At 42.6% G+C, this 18,394-nt stretch overlaps 1 protein-coding gene across 3 annotated transcripts in view; it reads left to right on the top strand.

The window, feature by feature from the left end:
- Window positions 1–18,394, top strand: part of dlgap1b (discs, large homolog-associated protein 1b) — a 181,322-nt gene that overhangs the window by 120,821 nt on the left and 42,107 nt on the right. For all 3 annotated transcript variants that reach the window (XM_079490055.1, XM_079490056.1, XM_079490057.1), the window contains 2 exons: window positions 3,486–3,663; window positions 5,657–5,927. In XM_079490055.1, coding sequence (XP_079346181.1) covers window positions 3,486–3,663; window positions 5,657–5,927 — 449 coding nt within the window. The remainder of the gene's footprint in view (window positions 1–3,485; window positions 3,664–5,656; window positions 5,928–18,394) is intronic.

Genomic DNA, 18,394 nt, shown 5'->3' with positions numbered 1-18,394 from the left:
TTTAAGGAGAACATGCATAATTAAGGCAGACTGGACCTGAAGGGATAGAGTCATATAAGAGACGTACGTGTGTGTGTGTGTGTGTGTGTGTGTGTGTGTGTGTGTGTGTGTGTGTGTGTGTGTGTGTGTGTGTGTGTGTGTGTGTGTGTGTGTGTGTGTGTGTGTGTGTGTGTGTGTGTGTGTGTGTGTGTGCGTGCGTGCGTGACTGCGTGTGCATTTGTGCATTTGTGCATGCGTCTATGCATGCGACTGTCTGTCTGTCTGTCTGTCTAAACGCGTGTGTGCGGCTGTGTCCGCATTTTAGACATGGGCTTGGGGAAATAAAAAGGGCTGTTAGTTCATGTTCATGTCAAGAATAGAGCAGAGTAGAATTGGTTGTAAGCGTGCTCTTCTCTTTCTGTACTGTCTGTTCTCGGAAGTGTGCACAACTGCACACACACTCCGCTGTTAGTGTAGCAGGCCGCCGAGTTCATGGAGAGGAAAGCAAGTCAGCCTTTTTAAGTTTTTAAGGCTTACCCTGATTAATTAAATGTTTTGCTTGCATTCACACGCTCCCAATGCCACATAACACGCACGCACGCACGCACGCACGCACGCACGCACAGAGGTGCTGTACGCCCCCTCATCTGCAGGTGAAAGCTAAAGCTAATGAGATACCTATTCATCTTCTTTGCGGAGAGCAGAACTGTGTGTGTGTGTGTGTGTGTGTGTGTGTGTGTGTGTGTGTGTGTGTGTGTGTGTGTGTGTGTGTGTGTGTGTGTGTGTGTGTGTGTGTGTGTGTGTGTGTGTGTGTGTGTGTGTGTGTGTGTGCGCCGTGTGCATGCGTGTGTTAATATGTGGCCATGGGAGCGTGTGAATGCAAAACCTCTCTTTCTCTTTCTCTCTCTCTCAGAAATCTTGTATCTCCAAATGTATTTTTTGTCATTTAATGCCCCACTTTAAATTGTCATACTGTACAGCTAAACTAGTGCAAATAGCCGATCACGATGCATAGATCTGCTATTTATTTATTTTTAATTTCCTGAAAAGTAACAGTTTTGGACATACAAGGTTTACACCCGACAACGACGATATTGTGCTCATTATTGATGATGTTTCTTCGTGTGTGTGAGGTCTTTACCCTGCTCTATCTACTGTGTGAGGTCTTTACCCTGCTCTATCTACCATATTTCTTCGTGTGTGAGGTCTTTACCCTGCTCTATCTACCATATTCTTCGTGTGTGAGGTCTTTACCCTGCTCTATCTACCATATTCTTCGTGTGTAAGGTCTTTACCCTGCTCTATCTACCATATTTCATGTGTGTGAGGTCTTTACCCTGCTCTATCTACCATATTCTTCGTGTGTGTGAGGTCTTTACCCTGCTCTATCTACCATATTCTTCGTGTGTGTGAGGTCTCTACCCTGCTCTATCTACCATATTATCGTGTGTGAGGTCTTTACCCTGCTCTATCTACCATATTATCGTGTGTGAGGTCTTTACCCTGCTCTATCTACCATATTTCGCGTGTGTGAGGTCTTTACCCTGCTCTATCTACGTGTGTGAGGTCTTTACCCTGCTCTATCTACGTGTGTGAGGTCTTTACCCTGCTCTATATACGTGTGTGAGGTCTTTACCCTGCTCTATCTACGTGTGTGAGGTCTTTACCCTGCTCTATCTACCATATTTCATGTGTGTGAGGTCTTTACCCTGCTCTATCTACCATATTTCTTTGTGTGTGAGGTCTTTACCCTGCTCTATCTACGTGTGTGAGGTCTTTACCCTGCTCTATCTACCATATTTCATGTGTGTGAGGTCTTTACCCTGCTCTATCTACCATATTTCATGTGTGTGAGGTCTTTACCCTGCTCTATCTACCATATTTCATGTGTGTGAGGTCTTTACCCTGCTCTATCTACCATATTTCTTCGTGTGTGAGGTCTTTACCCTGCTCTATCTACCATATTCTTCGTGTGTGTGAGGTCTTTACCCTGCTCTATCTACCATATTCTTCGTGTGTGTGAGGTCTTTACCCTGCTCTATCTACCATATCTTTGTGTGTGAGGTCTTTACCCTGCTCTATCTACCATATTCTTCGTGTGTGTGAGGTCTTTACCCTGCTCTATCTACCATACCGTGTGTGAGGTCTTTACCCTGCTCTATCTACCATACCGTGTGTGAGGTCTTTACCCTGCTCTATGTGTGTGTGAGGTCTTTACCCTGCTCTATCTACCATACCGTGTGTGAGGTCTTTACCCTGCTCTATCTACCATACCGTGTGTGAGGTCTTTACCCTGCTCTATCTACCATACCGTGTGTGAGGTCTTTACCCTGCTCTATGTGTGTGTGAGGTCTTTACCCTGCTCTATCTACCATACCGTGTGTGAGGTCTTTACCCTGCTCTATCTACCATACCGTGTGTGAGGTCTTTACCCTGCTCTATCTACCATACCGTGTGTGAGGTCTTTACCCTGCTCTATCTACCATACCGTGTGTGAGGTCTTTACCCTGCTCTATCTACCATACCGTGTGTGAGGTCTTTACCCTGCTCTATGTGTGTGTGAGGTCTTTACCCTGCTCTATGTGTGTGTGAGGTCTTTACCCTGCTCTATGTGTGTGTGTGAGGTCTTTACCCTGCTCTATGTGTGTGTGAGGTCTTTACCCTGCTCTATCTACCATATTTCATATTGACCTGTATTTTCATCAAATTGGTCCTCACTAATGCTCATGATATAATGTATATGAGCACCATTTCTTTCTACTCGGTCTGTGTCTCATAGGAGAGATCATGATGTACAAACAAAGGGATAGAATAGAGAGTGCTGTTTTTCCGACTATCCTTGGGATTGTGGGTGGGGGGAGGGTGGGATAGGGGATTGAGTTTTATTTTTATATTTTTATATATGTCTGTTTAATACTTGCCCCTGGGCTACTGAATAAAAAGATTTTGAAAAGAAAGAATAGAGAGTGCAAGAAAGAGAAAACAACGAGTAAAAAAAGAGTAACATGTGCATGTTTTCCCTGTAGTAGCAAAGTTATGTGAAGCTTATTTTCCATACAGTATATACAGCAAAAAATAGTTTAGAAAGGTGCAATTCGAGGCTATGTTCCATATACAACAGGTTTGATTCCCGATCCCGACGACCTTTGCTGCGTGTCAATCTCCATCTCCCTCTCCTTATTTCCTGTCAGTCTACTATACCAGGGGTTCTCAACAAATTATTATTATTTTTGCAACTGAATAATGGCTGGATAATAGAAATTAAGAGTTTACATAGTACACCTCACGAGACATGGCCAAAGCATTTCCGGGCGTCCCCAGCCAAAAACGTTGAGAACCCCTGTACTATACTATCAATAAAGGCAGAAAAAAGCCCCAAAAATATAATTAAAAAAAGATATGGCTGAAGTCGTCCTTTAATTGCTGAGCTGCCTTTGGTCCTTGCGCGACCAATAAAGGTCACATTATCTTATATCACGTCTTTCTCTTTCTCTCTCTTGTGACAGGATCTCCACGGAGCACTCTCCCAAGCTGCAGATCCGGAGCCACAGTTATCTGCGGGCAGTGAGCGAGGTTTCCATCAATAGGAGTCTGGACAGCTTGGACCCAGCAGGGCTGCTGAACTCGCCAAAATTCCGCTCGCGGAACGAGAGCTACATGAGAGCCATGAGCACCATCAGCCAGGTTGGTTGGACCCTCGGGAGGCTCGCGCAACACTGTCGTCAGAGCCATACGTCTGTCCCTGTCCCTGTCCCTGTCCCTGTCCCTTAACCCCTACACAGGCTGTGCTTTCTCAAAGTGGGATGGCTGGACAGACCCCCCCGGGGTCCTTGTATGGGTTCCAGAGGATCCTCAGCTAAATGTGTTAATATTGCCTAAAAAGAAAATCTGTTTAACCACTTTAATCCTATATTCATCGGTTATTTGAAAATAGCCGATGGACAAGCTCACAACGTTGTGTGAGCATGTAGAAAATATGAACACTTTTGACTACAACACAAACGTATGGAGATCCCCGGGACAAGATATTCATTTGAAGGTGCTTGACTTTAATTAGGTGCTTGACATTAATTCTCAAATTAAAATTTGAGGAGGCAGTGGGTGAAGATATTCCATTGCCCTAAATTAAACACCGTTCACACACTATACCAAGGTTTCAGCTAGACATTTTCCTTGCTGGCCAACGTGACCGACAACATTTTATTATTCCGGCCAGGTGTCAGCCATAATTTAATACATGTCACGTGCAGGTTAGGTGAGTGTGCACCACCCAACCGATTGCTACATCTGAGTATGTATTTTTATGTATTGAGTATGCTTTTTCCAGCCACAGATGCACTGCACTCTGCGCTGTTCCTGCATCTCTTCATAGTTTCAAAAAACGTAATTTGTCTACTCGATGATACAGCCGTGTCGCTTGCCAAAACGAACATGAAGTAGTTGGGACGGACAAGTGATATTATCTACAAGCTACATCGCATCATGTTCTGTAATATTACAGAGAATAAACAAACTAGCTGAATAGTACGTTTCAGAGCAGGCTATGTATGCATCTCGACCTCGTTCAACTAAAGGTTGAAAGAGGTTGTATGAACTGCTGATTATGTAGGCTAGTAACGTACATACTGGTAAGCTTTCTTATAGTGTCATAAATGTACTAAGAATTATAATACTATTGTGGAGCAAGGCAGCCGACCAATGTGGCCGGTGATCCTTTTATTTATCCGCCAATTGGCGAGTAGCGGTATATACTGGCTAGCGAAAACCTTGCACACTACTGTACACGTATCAATAGCTTATTAAGTCCAACCACCTTCCGATATTTATTTACCTATCTTTCTTGAGCTAGGCTGATTAGAGGCTTATTCAGAAAGGCTAATTAGACGGTAGGCTGTGCAGCCCCACGCGCCCATGCATAGTGAGTGTTTATGCACACACACATATCATTGGACCGAGTCATATCATTGGACCCAATTGAATTGGCCTTTTCTGGTGGAAACCTTGTATGTCCAAAAACGTTACCTTTGAAATGAAATGAGTTAGCATTGCTACAATTGCATGTAGAGAACTGTTTTATATCTCACTGCTTGCCAATGTCTCTTTTCAGCATTTTGTAAAATATTCAAGTCCTCAATCAAATGTTCATACATCAAATGCAACTAACATAAGAGATGGAAATAAAAGCAGGTCAAAAATAACATGAACTCTTAATAAAATAATAATAATTAAATAATACAAAATACAATAGATGAAGAAAAACAATAGTCCAGACTACTATTGATTGGCATGGGAACAGACTCACTGGCAATATTTTTTAAATTGATAGCATACCGATTTGGTCATGTCCTCTTTTGCAGACCGCATCCATCTTGCCAGCAAGGTGCTAACTAGGTGCAACTTCCCATTGGCAGCCCATTCATCCAAACAGAATAAAGACTAAAGTCCTATTCTTTCTACTTCCTGTCAAGAAATTCTGTGCAGGTTATATTTTGTCAGAGTTTGGAAGCGCTCGTTATCAGTAAAGCAACCTTTGCTGACTCCTGCATTATGTGCAAATTCAAAACAGGTGGTACGCATGGGCCGTTGAGTGATCTTCAACGAGCACTTCCAAACTCCAACACTTATATATATAAAATATCACCCCTGAGTTGTGGACTAACTCCCCCCCCCCCTCCAGGTGAGCGAGGTGGAGGTGAACGGGCAGATCGAGGCGGTGTGCGAGGCGGTGTTCCAGGAGATGGAGTCGCAGGCGGTGGATGCCCTGGACCTGCCCATGCCGGGCGGCGGCTGCTTCCGCATGCGCAGCCACAGCTACGTGCGCGCCATGGAGAAGGGCTGTGAGGACGAGGAGGACGGGGGCACCGTGGTGCTGGCCACCGGCACCCTGAGGTCCATCACCTCGCCCGCTCGGACCACCACCACGGTCAGGACCATCCAGAGCAGCACAGGTCGGTGGACGTGCACTATACGGCCGTTTGCATTATTGTTATTATACTTTGGGATCTCCCGTTTTTGTTTTGCTCCCGATCCGATTCCGATCATTTGATTTTGAGTATCTGTCGATGACTCGATACTGATTTTTCCCGGTCCGATATTTAAATTTTAAATAGAACACTTATGCCATATCACAATAGTACAATATCCAAAATCACAGACAATATCCAGTCTAATATCATGATATGGATATAACATTGATACTACGGATTGTTTTTGATTGATTGATTGAAATATTTATTAACAGTTTGCAGAATTACAGTACATTTCAAGCACAAACTCAATACAAAGACTGTTGAGTGAGACGACCCAATTAAGCATTACACTTGTTTACAAGAGGGTCCACCTTGTTCAATTCATCAAAACATTTAGAGACGTACAAATAGACACTTCTATATAGTCAAAGAACAGAACAGGAATTCATCATAAGGGAGGTAAAAAGGGAAAAGAAACATATACAGTGAGGGGAAAAAGGGGGTGGGGGTGGGGATTCAGATCCCGATCACCTGATTGGATCGGGACAGAGGTTTCCACATATGAGGTTTCCACCCAACGGAAATTAAAGACTTGTCATTTCTAACCCTATAGCTGAAAACAGCCGATCTATAAGCTTGCAAAGCGTCACACTGCAACACGATGTGAGTTTATTTTCAGTGTGCGCAATTAAGAATAAATCAGGCCCTAAACCTTTTTTTTTCTTTTCTTTTTTTATACCAGAAAACAACATTTCTCAAATTCTATTTGCATAATTATAATTGTTGAACAAACACATGCACGCATGCACGCACGCACGCATACACGCACGCATACACGTATGCACGCTCGCACACACACACACACACACACACACACACACACACACACACACACACACTACATACTTGTACACACACATACCCACAGGCATGTAAGAACCCACCCATACACACATACTGTACTCCGGCCTTACAGATGCATAATGTGAGGATGGCATGGGGAAGATGTACTGTATAATAGATGTGCAATGTGTGTAGGTCATGCATTATACACACCGTGTCCAACATCAGCATGGAATCGTATTAATGAGTAATACGCGTATACACATCCCGCAGGCTGTTTAAGTGTCTTCAGCCTACAGTGGTTTTGCTTTAGTTTTGTCGGTTGCACACTGCAGAAACAATCATGGTCAGGTTAAGCTGACCGGGGAGTTAGTTTCACTCTGCCCGGGCTGCCTGAAACTCTCCACATTGTGATTCATCTGACCCAGTTTCTGGCTCACAATGCAGTATGATGAATACCCAACCCACCCACACACCCACACACCCACTGGCTCCAGTCCTGACACCCACACTCCTGGAAACACTTTCAACCTGGCGTGGCATGATGTGACGTTCGTTCATTCATTCATTCATTCATTCATTCGTTCATTCATTCATTCTTTTTAATTGTTTTTCTTATTTTCAAAAACATTACAAAACATAAATGAAAAATGTAATTAAAAAAAAAAATCACACCCGTGTGAACCGAGTGGTGCAACTCCCCCCCTTACACCCCCCCCCCCCCCCCTCTCTCTCTCTCTCTCTCTCTCATTAGCAGGCAACAGTGCAGCACTATCTCCCTCTCTCAGTTTTTGGCACGACAGCGCCCCTACTGGTACTCATTGGTACTGGTCACACACATAGTCACAAACTTGAACACGGACATTGCTGTTCCTTGGAGTGGTTGCACCACTCAAAAATACAGCCCCCTCACGCATTAGAAAGGCAATATCGGTCACCAGAACCAAGGACGGTGTTTTCAATAAATCTAAACATAGTTTAAATAGAATCAGAGAGAATAATACCTCATCAAGTCACCCCTGCAAATCAATAAACATGTGCTGGCCAGTTGAGTGCTCCAGTATATTATTATTTATAAATCAATAAACATGTGCTATGGCCTTATTATAGCCTAAATTATACTAATCATATGATACAACTCATGTACTCGCCCTGCTATTGTTTTGTTGGAAAATGTATTTTCGACCAAATGACACAGACAGCCATGCATGTCAGCCCCGGGGACTTAATTGGATGAAACACACAATGGATGGTGTAAAACGCTTAAAGGGACATTTCACCGCTGGAAGAAACTGCAATCACTCAATGTTAACCCATTCTGGGCGGGAGCATTGTTATACTTTAGCTATTGAAAAATAGCAGATCTACAAGCTCATAGCGCGGCACCGAGTGCCGCGCTATGAACTTGTAGGTCTGCTATTTTTGAAAAATCGTGAAAATGTGCCTAAAATCTTTGAATATATATTATTACAGAGTGAACATTTTAACTCCCAATCTTTGCTTCTGGTGCGTCCCTGGAACAACATATTTTAAGATGGGGGTCGGCGGCCAATTACAGATCATTTTTGGGGTCCTTGACATGAAATATTGAGCACCACTGACAGAAACATGAGGTATACATTTTTTTATTTCGACGTCAGGCCTAAATGGGTTAATAGTATTTGTAGTAGATAACAGTAGCACAAATTGGACATTTGCACCCTATGGACAGAACAATAATGAAGTCTGTGTGTTTGACTAGGGTTTGACTGGATTACTAAATTCCTACAATGACCATAATGCTTTGGTGCACTGCCCCTCCTTGTAGAGAGGGGGGAGGCTGCATGGAGGTGTGCCTTGTAGTCCAGACTCCAGGAAGGATGTGAGACCACATTTTCATGACAGATGTTGGTCATGAACATGGCGTTATGACTAAAATATCTAAAAGCGCATATTACAGACATAAATTATCCTAAACATCATTAAAATAAGATCTGGTTGCAAAATGGGTGAGACCTTTAAAGGACGAGATGGAGAATTCTTTCTTTGGTGTGATGGACACAACTTTAAAAAAGTTAAAATCAGTTAAAGCAGCTATAACATTAATTTGAAAACAGTTTTTAATATTTAATATCATATTGTCTATGTCCCTCAAACTTATTTCTAATGATTTGAGCCTCAATCACCACTCTGATACAGTAACCAGTCCATGGCATTTCTTTTTTGCTTCTGAAGCTGTTTTAGCTACAGTACCACATTGTCCTGAGGTGGTGGGGGTGCTGATATGCAACTTTTTTAAAGATGGAGTGCCACAATGTTTTTATTTTTCCAGTTTTTCATGTGTCTATGAGGTGACAGTACTTCATTAGACACCCTGGAGTCGTTTTTATGTGCAATGGTGTATTTTGTGCTTTGTATTTAGTGTTTCTCCCTGGAGGCTGAACCCTTGACAGTCAAACGGGCCAATGAAATAAACAGTAATATAGTGACATCACACTATCAGCCCCTCCCCTAACCCCTCCCCCTTTATCATACAACAACAGCTGTGGGTGCGGCTTCAGTTCAGGTGGATCACCACTCATCACCACCCACCAGGCAAACCAGGCATACTTAATGAACTTAATGAACGTGTCCACATAACAGCATGATATTAACAAATACTGTGCACTTTTTGGAACAAGTTCTTCCTCCTTATATTATAATAATAACTGATGATCATGTTTTAGGGTGGAAAAGAATCTTGGCAAAAGCTTGAAAAGCTTGATAACATTGAGTCACTAACATTGACTCTCTTCACATCATCACATAATCACGTAATTATGCCCATTATATTTTCACTCTTTTTTATTCGCCCCAAACCTGGCAGTCATTGAGGTCAATGTCAGCTAATTAACGTTCGCTTGACCTTAAAGGGTCCATCATTGACATTGACATTCTAGTGACTTAGGATTTGCTTCAAAGCTACAGAAGGATTTCCTGCTCCAACAGCTCAATACAATACCCTCTAGGAAAGTGAGTGTGAATCATGACTGTAACAAATAATGGAGTAAGAGGCAGTGTTGTAACTAACGCCCTTACATCACGTTACGTTACCTAACGGCGCTACTTTTTGCAGTAACTTGTAACGGAGGCTTTACATTTCCCTATTCCATAACGGCCTTATAGTTATTGTCCGAGCGTTACCCGCGTTATAGTGTTATTATGTCAACGTATGATCCAAGTGAAAAGTTTCCCCATACAGCGCCGTGAGTCTGTCATACAGGCTCTGTGCTGACTGCTGCTGAGAGAGCGCGCCGCTCTCTGTGTTGTACTGTGTTGACAGTTTCGTTTGTGCTCTCATACTAGCCTCTGAGCCCACATGGCTACGCACCCTAACATGAACAAAGCATGTCGCAGAAGAGGTCATTGATTGGCTAACGTAGGGACAGATTTCAGGGTAAGCCAATCAGACAGTCTGACAGAGTAGGGCGGGTCTTTCGTATGGCTGTGGTTTGATTCGATTCCCCGTACTGCCTTTATTATTACTGCTGCGTCCCTCCTGCGCAGCACAGTGCCTGACGTTAGCCGTGCGTTAGCCTTGCACACCGTTGCATGCAACCGGGGACCCGTGGCCACCTCCCCGGGCACAGTGATAGGGCTGTCCTCTCCCCCCCCAGAAAAGCATTGAGGTGAAAATGCTAATTATGTGGCGGACAGAAAGCATTGTCCACAATGCAAATCTAAGAAAGCATCTTAAATCAGTCCATGAGCTAGGCTGCCTCACATCACCAAAACAGACAAAGATCGATTTGAAATCGCCACAGAGGCATGTCACCAAGAGTCAACTTGACAAAATGATTGCCACTTGCCAGGTATGTTGTTGAGGAAATGCTTCCCCTCAACGGTGGAGTCTGTTCCTTTCAGAGCACTGGTCAGCAAAATACTAGTGAAAGCAGGGCCAATGTGCAGAAATACATTTTCCAAATACCTGAACAGTGAATATTCTAAAATGGAAGATGAGCTCAAAAATACATTTGATGAATTAGAATATCTCTCTACCACTGCAAATAGGCCTATATGGACTCATTTCTTATTTGATTATTATTATTTTTTTTCATATTGCAAATTTGCACAGCACCATTTGTTTTGAAGGCAAGTTGAGGCTACAATGCCTGTCAAAATTTCTGAACATGTTTTATTGTTCCACTACATTTCATAATGTTAGGAGGGAGTTGTCTTTTCTCTTACTGTTTCTCTTTTAAATCGTTTTTTATATTATTATTAATATAAATAAATTAAGTAAAGTAAAGTAACTTTTCAAGTTACTTTCATAAAGTAAAGTAAAGTAAAGTAAAGTAAAGTAACTTATCTAAAAAAAGTTACTTTTTTAGATAAGTAACTATAACTATAACTCTTTACTTTTTAAAAGTAACTTGAACAACACTGGTAAGAGGACATAGATACAGAAACCTAGGTACATCTTTGGCCGCTGCAGTTCATTGGAGCAACCTGGACCGCGGCCATCATATTGGAAAGGGCAGCCAAGCCTCCTAATTAGTAGAGGACCTGGCTAAGATATGTATGCACTTAATTTAGGAGAGAATGTCTCAACTGTTCTTGGCTTATATGACCCCCGCGAACAACTTGGGAACTGTGAAAAATTCTCTATCCGAGGCGAAATACCCGAAAATGACCATGCCCTTTTTTAAATGACCACTACTTCGAACATGACTATCTTCTAAACCGTTGGAGCTACAGCTTTTCTGAGATGCTCAAACTGTTCAGAATACTCATGTTTGTTGAATCCGTGCCCAAGACAGCAACTCTCCAGGTCATCATAGTGGCCAAATCCAAAATGGCCACCAGTCCGCCACCTTTTTCTAGAACTTTTGAACCACATGCTATGAATGCAAACTTGGTGTCTAAATCATGTTTTTTGACAATTAGAAACATTTTGGAATGATCATCTTTATGACTGGGTGTGGCTGAACCTCTACTTTGCGTTTTTGAGTAAATCTGAACAGGTCGTATTTGTACTCTTACTCAAGTACTGGGGTCGAGTACTCTGTCCACCTCTGGTAAAATAGAGGTTCAGCCTCACCCAGTCATACAGATAAGCATTCCAAAATGTTTCTAATTGTCAAAGAACATGATTTAGACACCAAGTTTGCATTCATAGCTCATCTGGTTCAAAAGTTGTAGACAAAACCTTTTTCAGGTGGCGGACTGGCGGCCATATTGGATTTGGCCACTATGATGACCTGGAGGGTTGCTGCCTCGGGCACGGATTCAACAAACATGAGTTTTCTGAACATTTTGAGCACCTCAGAAAAACTAACTCCAACAGTTTAGAAAATAGAGCCATGTTTGAACTAGCGGTCATTTTAAAAAGGGCGTGGTAATTTTCGGGTATTTCGCCCCGGATAGAGAATTTTTCACAGTTCCCAAGTTGTTTGCGGAGGTCATATTAGCCAAGAACAATTGAGATATTCTCTCCTAAATTAAGTGCATACATATCTTAGCCAGGTCCTAGACTAAATGCATTTATGTCCATTTGAAGCAGACAGTCTCTCCACTTACAATCATCACACCCTGAATTTTCACTGAATTTTCACTGAATTTTCAACCATTTTTCAAGCGGTTAAGTTTGTAACAGAATAGAGGTTTTCGGGGCCGCTCTGCCTGTCACATCTAGTTGGGTCCACACGCACATCGTAGACCCATGCACACACAGGGTAATTAGTATAATTGTGAAGTGCGCAAATATCATCAATAATAGTTTCCATACGGTCAGTAACTCTGAGAGTGTACAAATTGAATCAAATGGACCTGTACAGATCTGTAACTCTGGGAGTGTACAAATGGGACTGTTATGTCCATATCACAGTCAGTTTTGGCACTGAAACCATAACACATAACACTCCAAGACAGTTGAAAGCAATTATAAGTTATATAACATCAAAGTTGTAGAGCATTATAATATAATGGCATTGGTAAGTAAGTAAGTAAGTAAGTATGTATGTATGTAAGATGATAAAAATCCCTTGAAGATAACTATTTTGTACAACCTTTACTGTGTTGCTGCCACTCTGTAATTTATAGTTTGGCGATGTGGTGAAGCCTCAATTTGTAAATTAAGACCCAAAAAAAGGGTATCCTCAATGTGCTCCCTGAGCACAAACACGTCTTCGTTCTAAACCAATCTCATCGCAAGCTTCACAGTAACTCTGGGGACCTGTTTAGACTGCAGTCAAATCAGATTTATTTCACAAATCCGAGTGTGGAAGAAGACTTGAAACTTGCAATTGAAAACATTAGACTTTAATATGAAAAGGTGTAAAGTCGAGTCATGTTTCCGTTGACTTTGACGGGATGAGGTGTTTTCTGCTATACTGCAAATGGGGAATTAGTGGCACCATTATAGGCCATTGGCCATGGAACCCACAAGGGAGGGGCAGACCAAAAAACACCTGGTAGCGTGACCTAGATGCAGATGTGAAGAGATCTGGCCATACATGGGGACAGCTGGAGAGAATGGCCCAGGACCGGGATGCCTGGAGAGCTCTTGTTCGTGGCCTATGCCCAAGGTTGGGCGATAGGCGTAAGTAAGTAATTATAGGCCATTAATCGCACCGGATTCATTTTTAACAACGGAACCTTGTTGTCGCCTGGTGTGAATATGAAGCATCCCAGACCCGTTAGCATGTCTCACATCTGTTGAGGAGTCAGTCAGTCGCACAGCTATTGATGATGAGTCAGCCAAAAGGAATAGTAACATCCTGTGCAGGTTTCATTTGAGTGTTCCATTGTGTAGTGCTTGGTCATTTCCATTGTTGTGTAGCGCTCACTAATATTGATCTATAAAGGGGGACTTTCAGAGAGCCTTCCCCTGAGGAGGGGGGCAGATAATGAAGACCATTCATCAGTGTTGTTGGAAACAGGACCCGTGCTGTAGGGTAGACACTCTCTGTACTACTGAGACCTAGACCCACAAAAAACAGATCTGTTTCTCTATCTGTCCAAATCAGTACTGTATGTCTGTCTGTCACACCTTGAAGTAGGGGTGTAACGAATCGATATAGTAACTGTATCGAAATATAGATTTTAATGAAAAAAAGGAGAAAAAAAAGTATATTGTTATGTAAACAGCAAATATCGTATCGTATCGTTTTGCAATGGAAATAATCAGTATCGAATCGTTTTGCAATGGAAATAATACATTGTACAAATAGCCTACTAAGTACTTGTGCATTGTATTTAGCAATGTTAAGAAGAAACAAGAAAAAGACGGGTTTAATTACCGGTACTGGTTCCATTCCATATAGCTACACTTGAAATTGCTACACGGTCTATCGATAATGTGTGTATTTTCTGTGTTCATGTCAAGGCGTGGGTTTGTCCATATGCGTTCAATGTGTACAAGGACTAGTAGCATGCCAAAGTTTGTGCTATTGCCATTGAGAATGCATTGGGCGTTTAAGTTAAATAACTCAGAAACTACAAATCATTTCAAAGTAAAAAGTTCCAGCATGTGTCTCCACAGTAAGCTGAATTATAAAAAGTGTGAATGGAGTTTCTAGGTGAAAGTGCTTTTTTGACGTGCCAATATCTGCCATTGAGCCCCATTGTGAATTGTGAAATTGTGAAAGCACTATATTTCTAAAACTATGAAACATTTCAAAGATTTCTTTTCAGGCAAACATGTCCACCGTAAGATGAACCTAAATAGGTTTGAATGGGGTTTCTATAGATGTAAGTATGTAGGACTAGTAGCATGCCAAAGTTTGTGCTATTGCCATTGAGAATGCATTGGGCGTTTAAGTTAAATACGGGGGGGACATATTTTGACAGCAGAAACTGCCTGTCATAATTTCTCCCTATTCCAAAGCCCCCCCAGGTACATTATATATTTAAACTATTTTCAGCAATGGTACACTTATTTTTTCAGTGGGTAGATCTTGTTGAGCTGGTCATTTTGAAAGTAGATCTCACGTCATAAATGTGTTTGGGTTTTGTTAATCAAAGATTATCATTAATCTCCGTCCTATTTATCAATCTCCGGCTTGGGCACTTGACCATGACCTTGAACTTGACGGAGAACTCCGCCCCGGGCCTCCAAGGTGTTAACCACTTGTGTAGACCAGTGGTTCCACTACTAGATTTATCCTTTTCATAGATTCCATATATATAGCGTAATATTTGCACTATCATCATTGTTGTGTAAATGTATTTTTGCATGTTTGTTTCTTTGTTTGTTTGTTTGTTTACACAATGTTGGACACATGTTAAATGTGTATTTAAGTATACAAATAGGAGAAGGGCACACACCAGTGTTGGTGTGGTGCCGCTTCTGGCCTTAGAACATAAAGAATAGCACACTCATAGCCACATTGCAAAACAATATTTAAAAAGAGGAAATCAACGTTTCGACCTTCTTCAGGGAATTCTTCGGTGCTCCTGTTGTTTTGGGCAGCGCTGTTTTCAGTCTATTCAACCTCCTCGTTGGATTGTGAGACGCTCCTAGCAAGACACTTCATCATGCAACGGTATTGCGCGCCGAGAACAGCTGATATACAAGCTCACACCGCGTCGCGGAGGCGACCGCTCTGAGCTAGAGGTCTGATATTCTCGGCCGTTCTCTGCGCGCGCGACACCTTCACGGGATGGAGCACAAATTGGGCTTGCTGGGCTGTAGCTGCTCGAGCAAGAATAGCTCTGGTACCGATCATAGAGCGCTCCCTCCGTTCTTATGACAGCGACTGTAGGAGTGGTTTTGTAGGACAACTGCAGGACAAAACAGCATATGAAGGTTTGATGGAGCATTTTTACACGTGAGTGCAGTGACCACTTCTCCATTGCACCTTATGAGCGGTTCATGTGCTGCTGGCCTGCACGCACATTCTGGTGCTTATCGGTGTGACCTCGTCTGTGTGACCTCGTCTATTGTGAGTCACTATGGACACCACAGTTTCCGCACTCAGTGCTAGAAGAAACCAGTCCTCTGATTGGCTTGTGTAGGCTCATTGTGTTTTGATTGGCCACGTTTCCCTCTGTGGGACCCTTGACCCATAATCCTCTGCCACCTTTGTTAGGCCTTGCAATCAATCACAGCCAAGCCACAGGTGGGTTCTAAAGGGAGAAAGAGAGAGGGCAGCCTGAATCAGATATCCAGAGAGAGAGAGAGAGAGAGAGAAGCAGTGGTGGAAAGTATCTAAGTACATTTCATGAAGTATTATAGTCTGTACTATAGGCAAGTACAATCTTGAGGTACTTTTACTTTACTTGAGCATTTCCCATTTTTCAATTCTTTATACTTCTACTCCACTACATCTCCGAGGCAAACATGTGTGATGTGATGCGTTGTAAAAACTATTTTTGGAAAGGTTTGTATCATTTACTCAAGTAACATATTGAATACAGGCCTTTTGACTTATAACAGAGAAAAAACATAATTTTAAAATAGTGGTATTGCTACTTTTACTTAACAACGTAACAAAACATCACTGGCGTAACGCTGTCTAAAAGGTGAACTGCCAGTCATGGCATAATTATGAGGCAGCTGTGTGTGGGGAGTGGTGTGCTGTGGTAGGTAGTGTACCAGTAGGTACAGATTACTGTCATAGCCGTGCTACTGGGCTATCCATCACCGCCCTAAACCCACTCCCTCACCTCAAGTCCTCGCCCCAGTCACGGTAATTAATAATCTGTCGCTTTACTCTCCTCCTGGGGAGAGCAGTCAGTGTGCTTCAAGTGGAAGAGAGAGAGGGGGGGGGGGGTTGGAACGAGGTTGGTTGAACTCGGACAGTCAGGGGTCTGAAATGTCGCCCTCTGCTGCCCTCTCTGTTGCACAAAAGAATTGAGGTAATCAGTCAGTGGAGGGCAATGTGCTCACTGCTCACACACACACAAACACACAACACGTGTGTGTGTGTGTGTGTGTGCGCGCCCGGCGCCACACTAATTAATTAAATTGTGTGTGTTAATCAATTTGTTAATTAATATAGACATGACAGTGTAAAGGTTGACCCTTTGCATATGATTTGACAGATTTATGCTGAGGATTTTAATGTGCATGTCATCATCAGAAAAGACTGCCCATATTCATACCTGCTAACAGCTTCCTCAGGTCCTGACGGCTCCAATCCACAACTTACTTACTGGTAGAGGTGCTCTGATCAGGTTTTTTGGGACCGATCCCAATCACCGATTGTTTTTCTCACGATCGTCCGATACCGATACCGATCTTGTGCATAAGGGGAACATTGGAATATTTCCAAAATTATTATATGTCAAAAGCCACGTCAAAATCATTCCTGTGTGTGTGGGGAGGAAGGGGAGACTGTTTAGGCCTGTCACAAAGATGAAAAACGATATTATACTATATATCTGATTGACTTTTATACCACTTAAATGGTAAAAAAAGATTGGTTTCTCCAGATCGAGTAAATAGCCGATCGAGTCATTTGGAGTGAATATCCGATCGATCGGAGCACCTCTACTTACTGGGTGAGCCACGTCGGACTGCTGGAGATATCCATGCAGAATTCTCATTGTACAATATAAATTCATGCAGAGAAACATGTCTGCATGAATACGCATCATCATGTTTATTTCCCTCTGTTCTTCCATGATCTAAGCCTGTTTGAAGGAACACACAGACACCCAAGCACACATTTTGCACGCTACTGGAAGGTTGGGGGGTGTGGGGGGGGGGCAGCAATGTGAGAAGTGAAGAAAGAAGCTAACATGGTGAATATTACATTGTGTTTTCTGAAGCACAGCTCCGGTGGGCTGTGGTGTACAGGAAAATGCACAGCTTGTTTTATTTAGTACTAGTAATATTTGTGGTTTATGGGAGTTTTCCACTCACGCAAATCACTACAAATCACACCCTCCCTCACATACAGTTGGAGGCCATCGATATTGTCCTTTTCTTTTTGCTGAGGTTTGCGTGATCTGCGCAAAAGGACAGTTAACCCATTTTGGGCGGGAACCCCTTTTGGTGTTTTAAACATTATGTTATAATTTAGCTATTGAAAAATAGCAGATCTACAAGCTCGTAGCTTGTAGATCTGAGCTTGTACTGTAGGTCTGCTATTTTTGAAAAATCGTGAAAATATTTATTTCAGAAAACTGGAGGATTTAGAAGGATTTTTTTTAAATGTTGAGGTCAGGCCTAAATGGGTCAAATGATAAGGGACAATATCGGTGGCACCCAACTGTAGGATAAATACGGTACAGCAGCTTCTTGCTCCGGCCCGTCTCTTCGTCCGCCTCGGCGGGCTGCTGTTGTTGCGGGCAGCCAGTCCATTACTATTGATGATCGTTTTAATCGTGAGGAAGGTGAGAGCTGAAAGGAGGATATGGTGCTTTGATCTTCTCCCTTTGAACATCAAGTAACTGGCTGCTATCTCATCGGCTTTCAATCCCCCCCCACCACCACACACACACACACGCACACGCACGCACACGCACGCACGCGCGCGCGCACACACACACACACACACACACACACACACACACACACACACACACACACACACACACACACACACACACACACAGGCACATGAATATATTAGCTTCCAAGAACAGGCTACTCTGATAGATTCGTTTAAAGGTGTATACTGCTTAGATATGCATTG

This window comes from Electrona antarctica (assembly GCF_951216825.1).
Source record: "Electrona antarctica genome assembly, chromosome: 20".
Classification (NCBI taxonomy): Eukaryota; Metazoa; Chordata; class Actinopteri; order Myctophiformes; family Myctophidae; genus Electrona; species Electrona antarctica.
The sequence above is the reverse complement of the archived record's forward strand: the minus strand, read 5'-3'. Positions and strand labels throughout refer to the sequence as shown.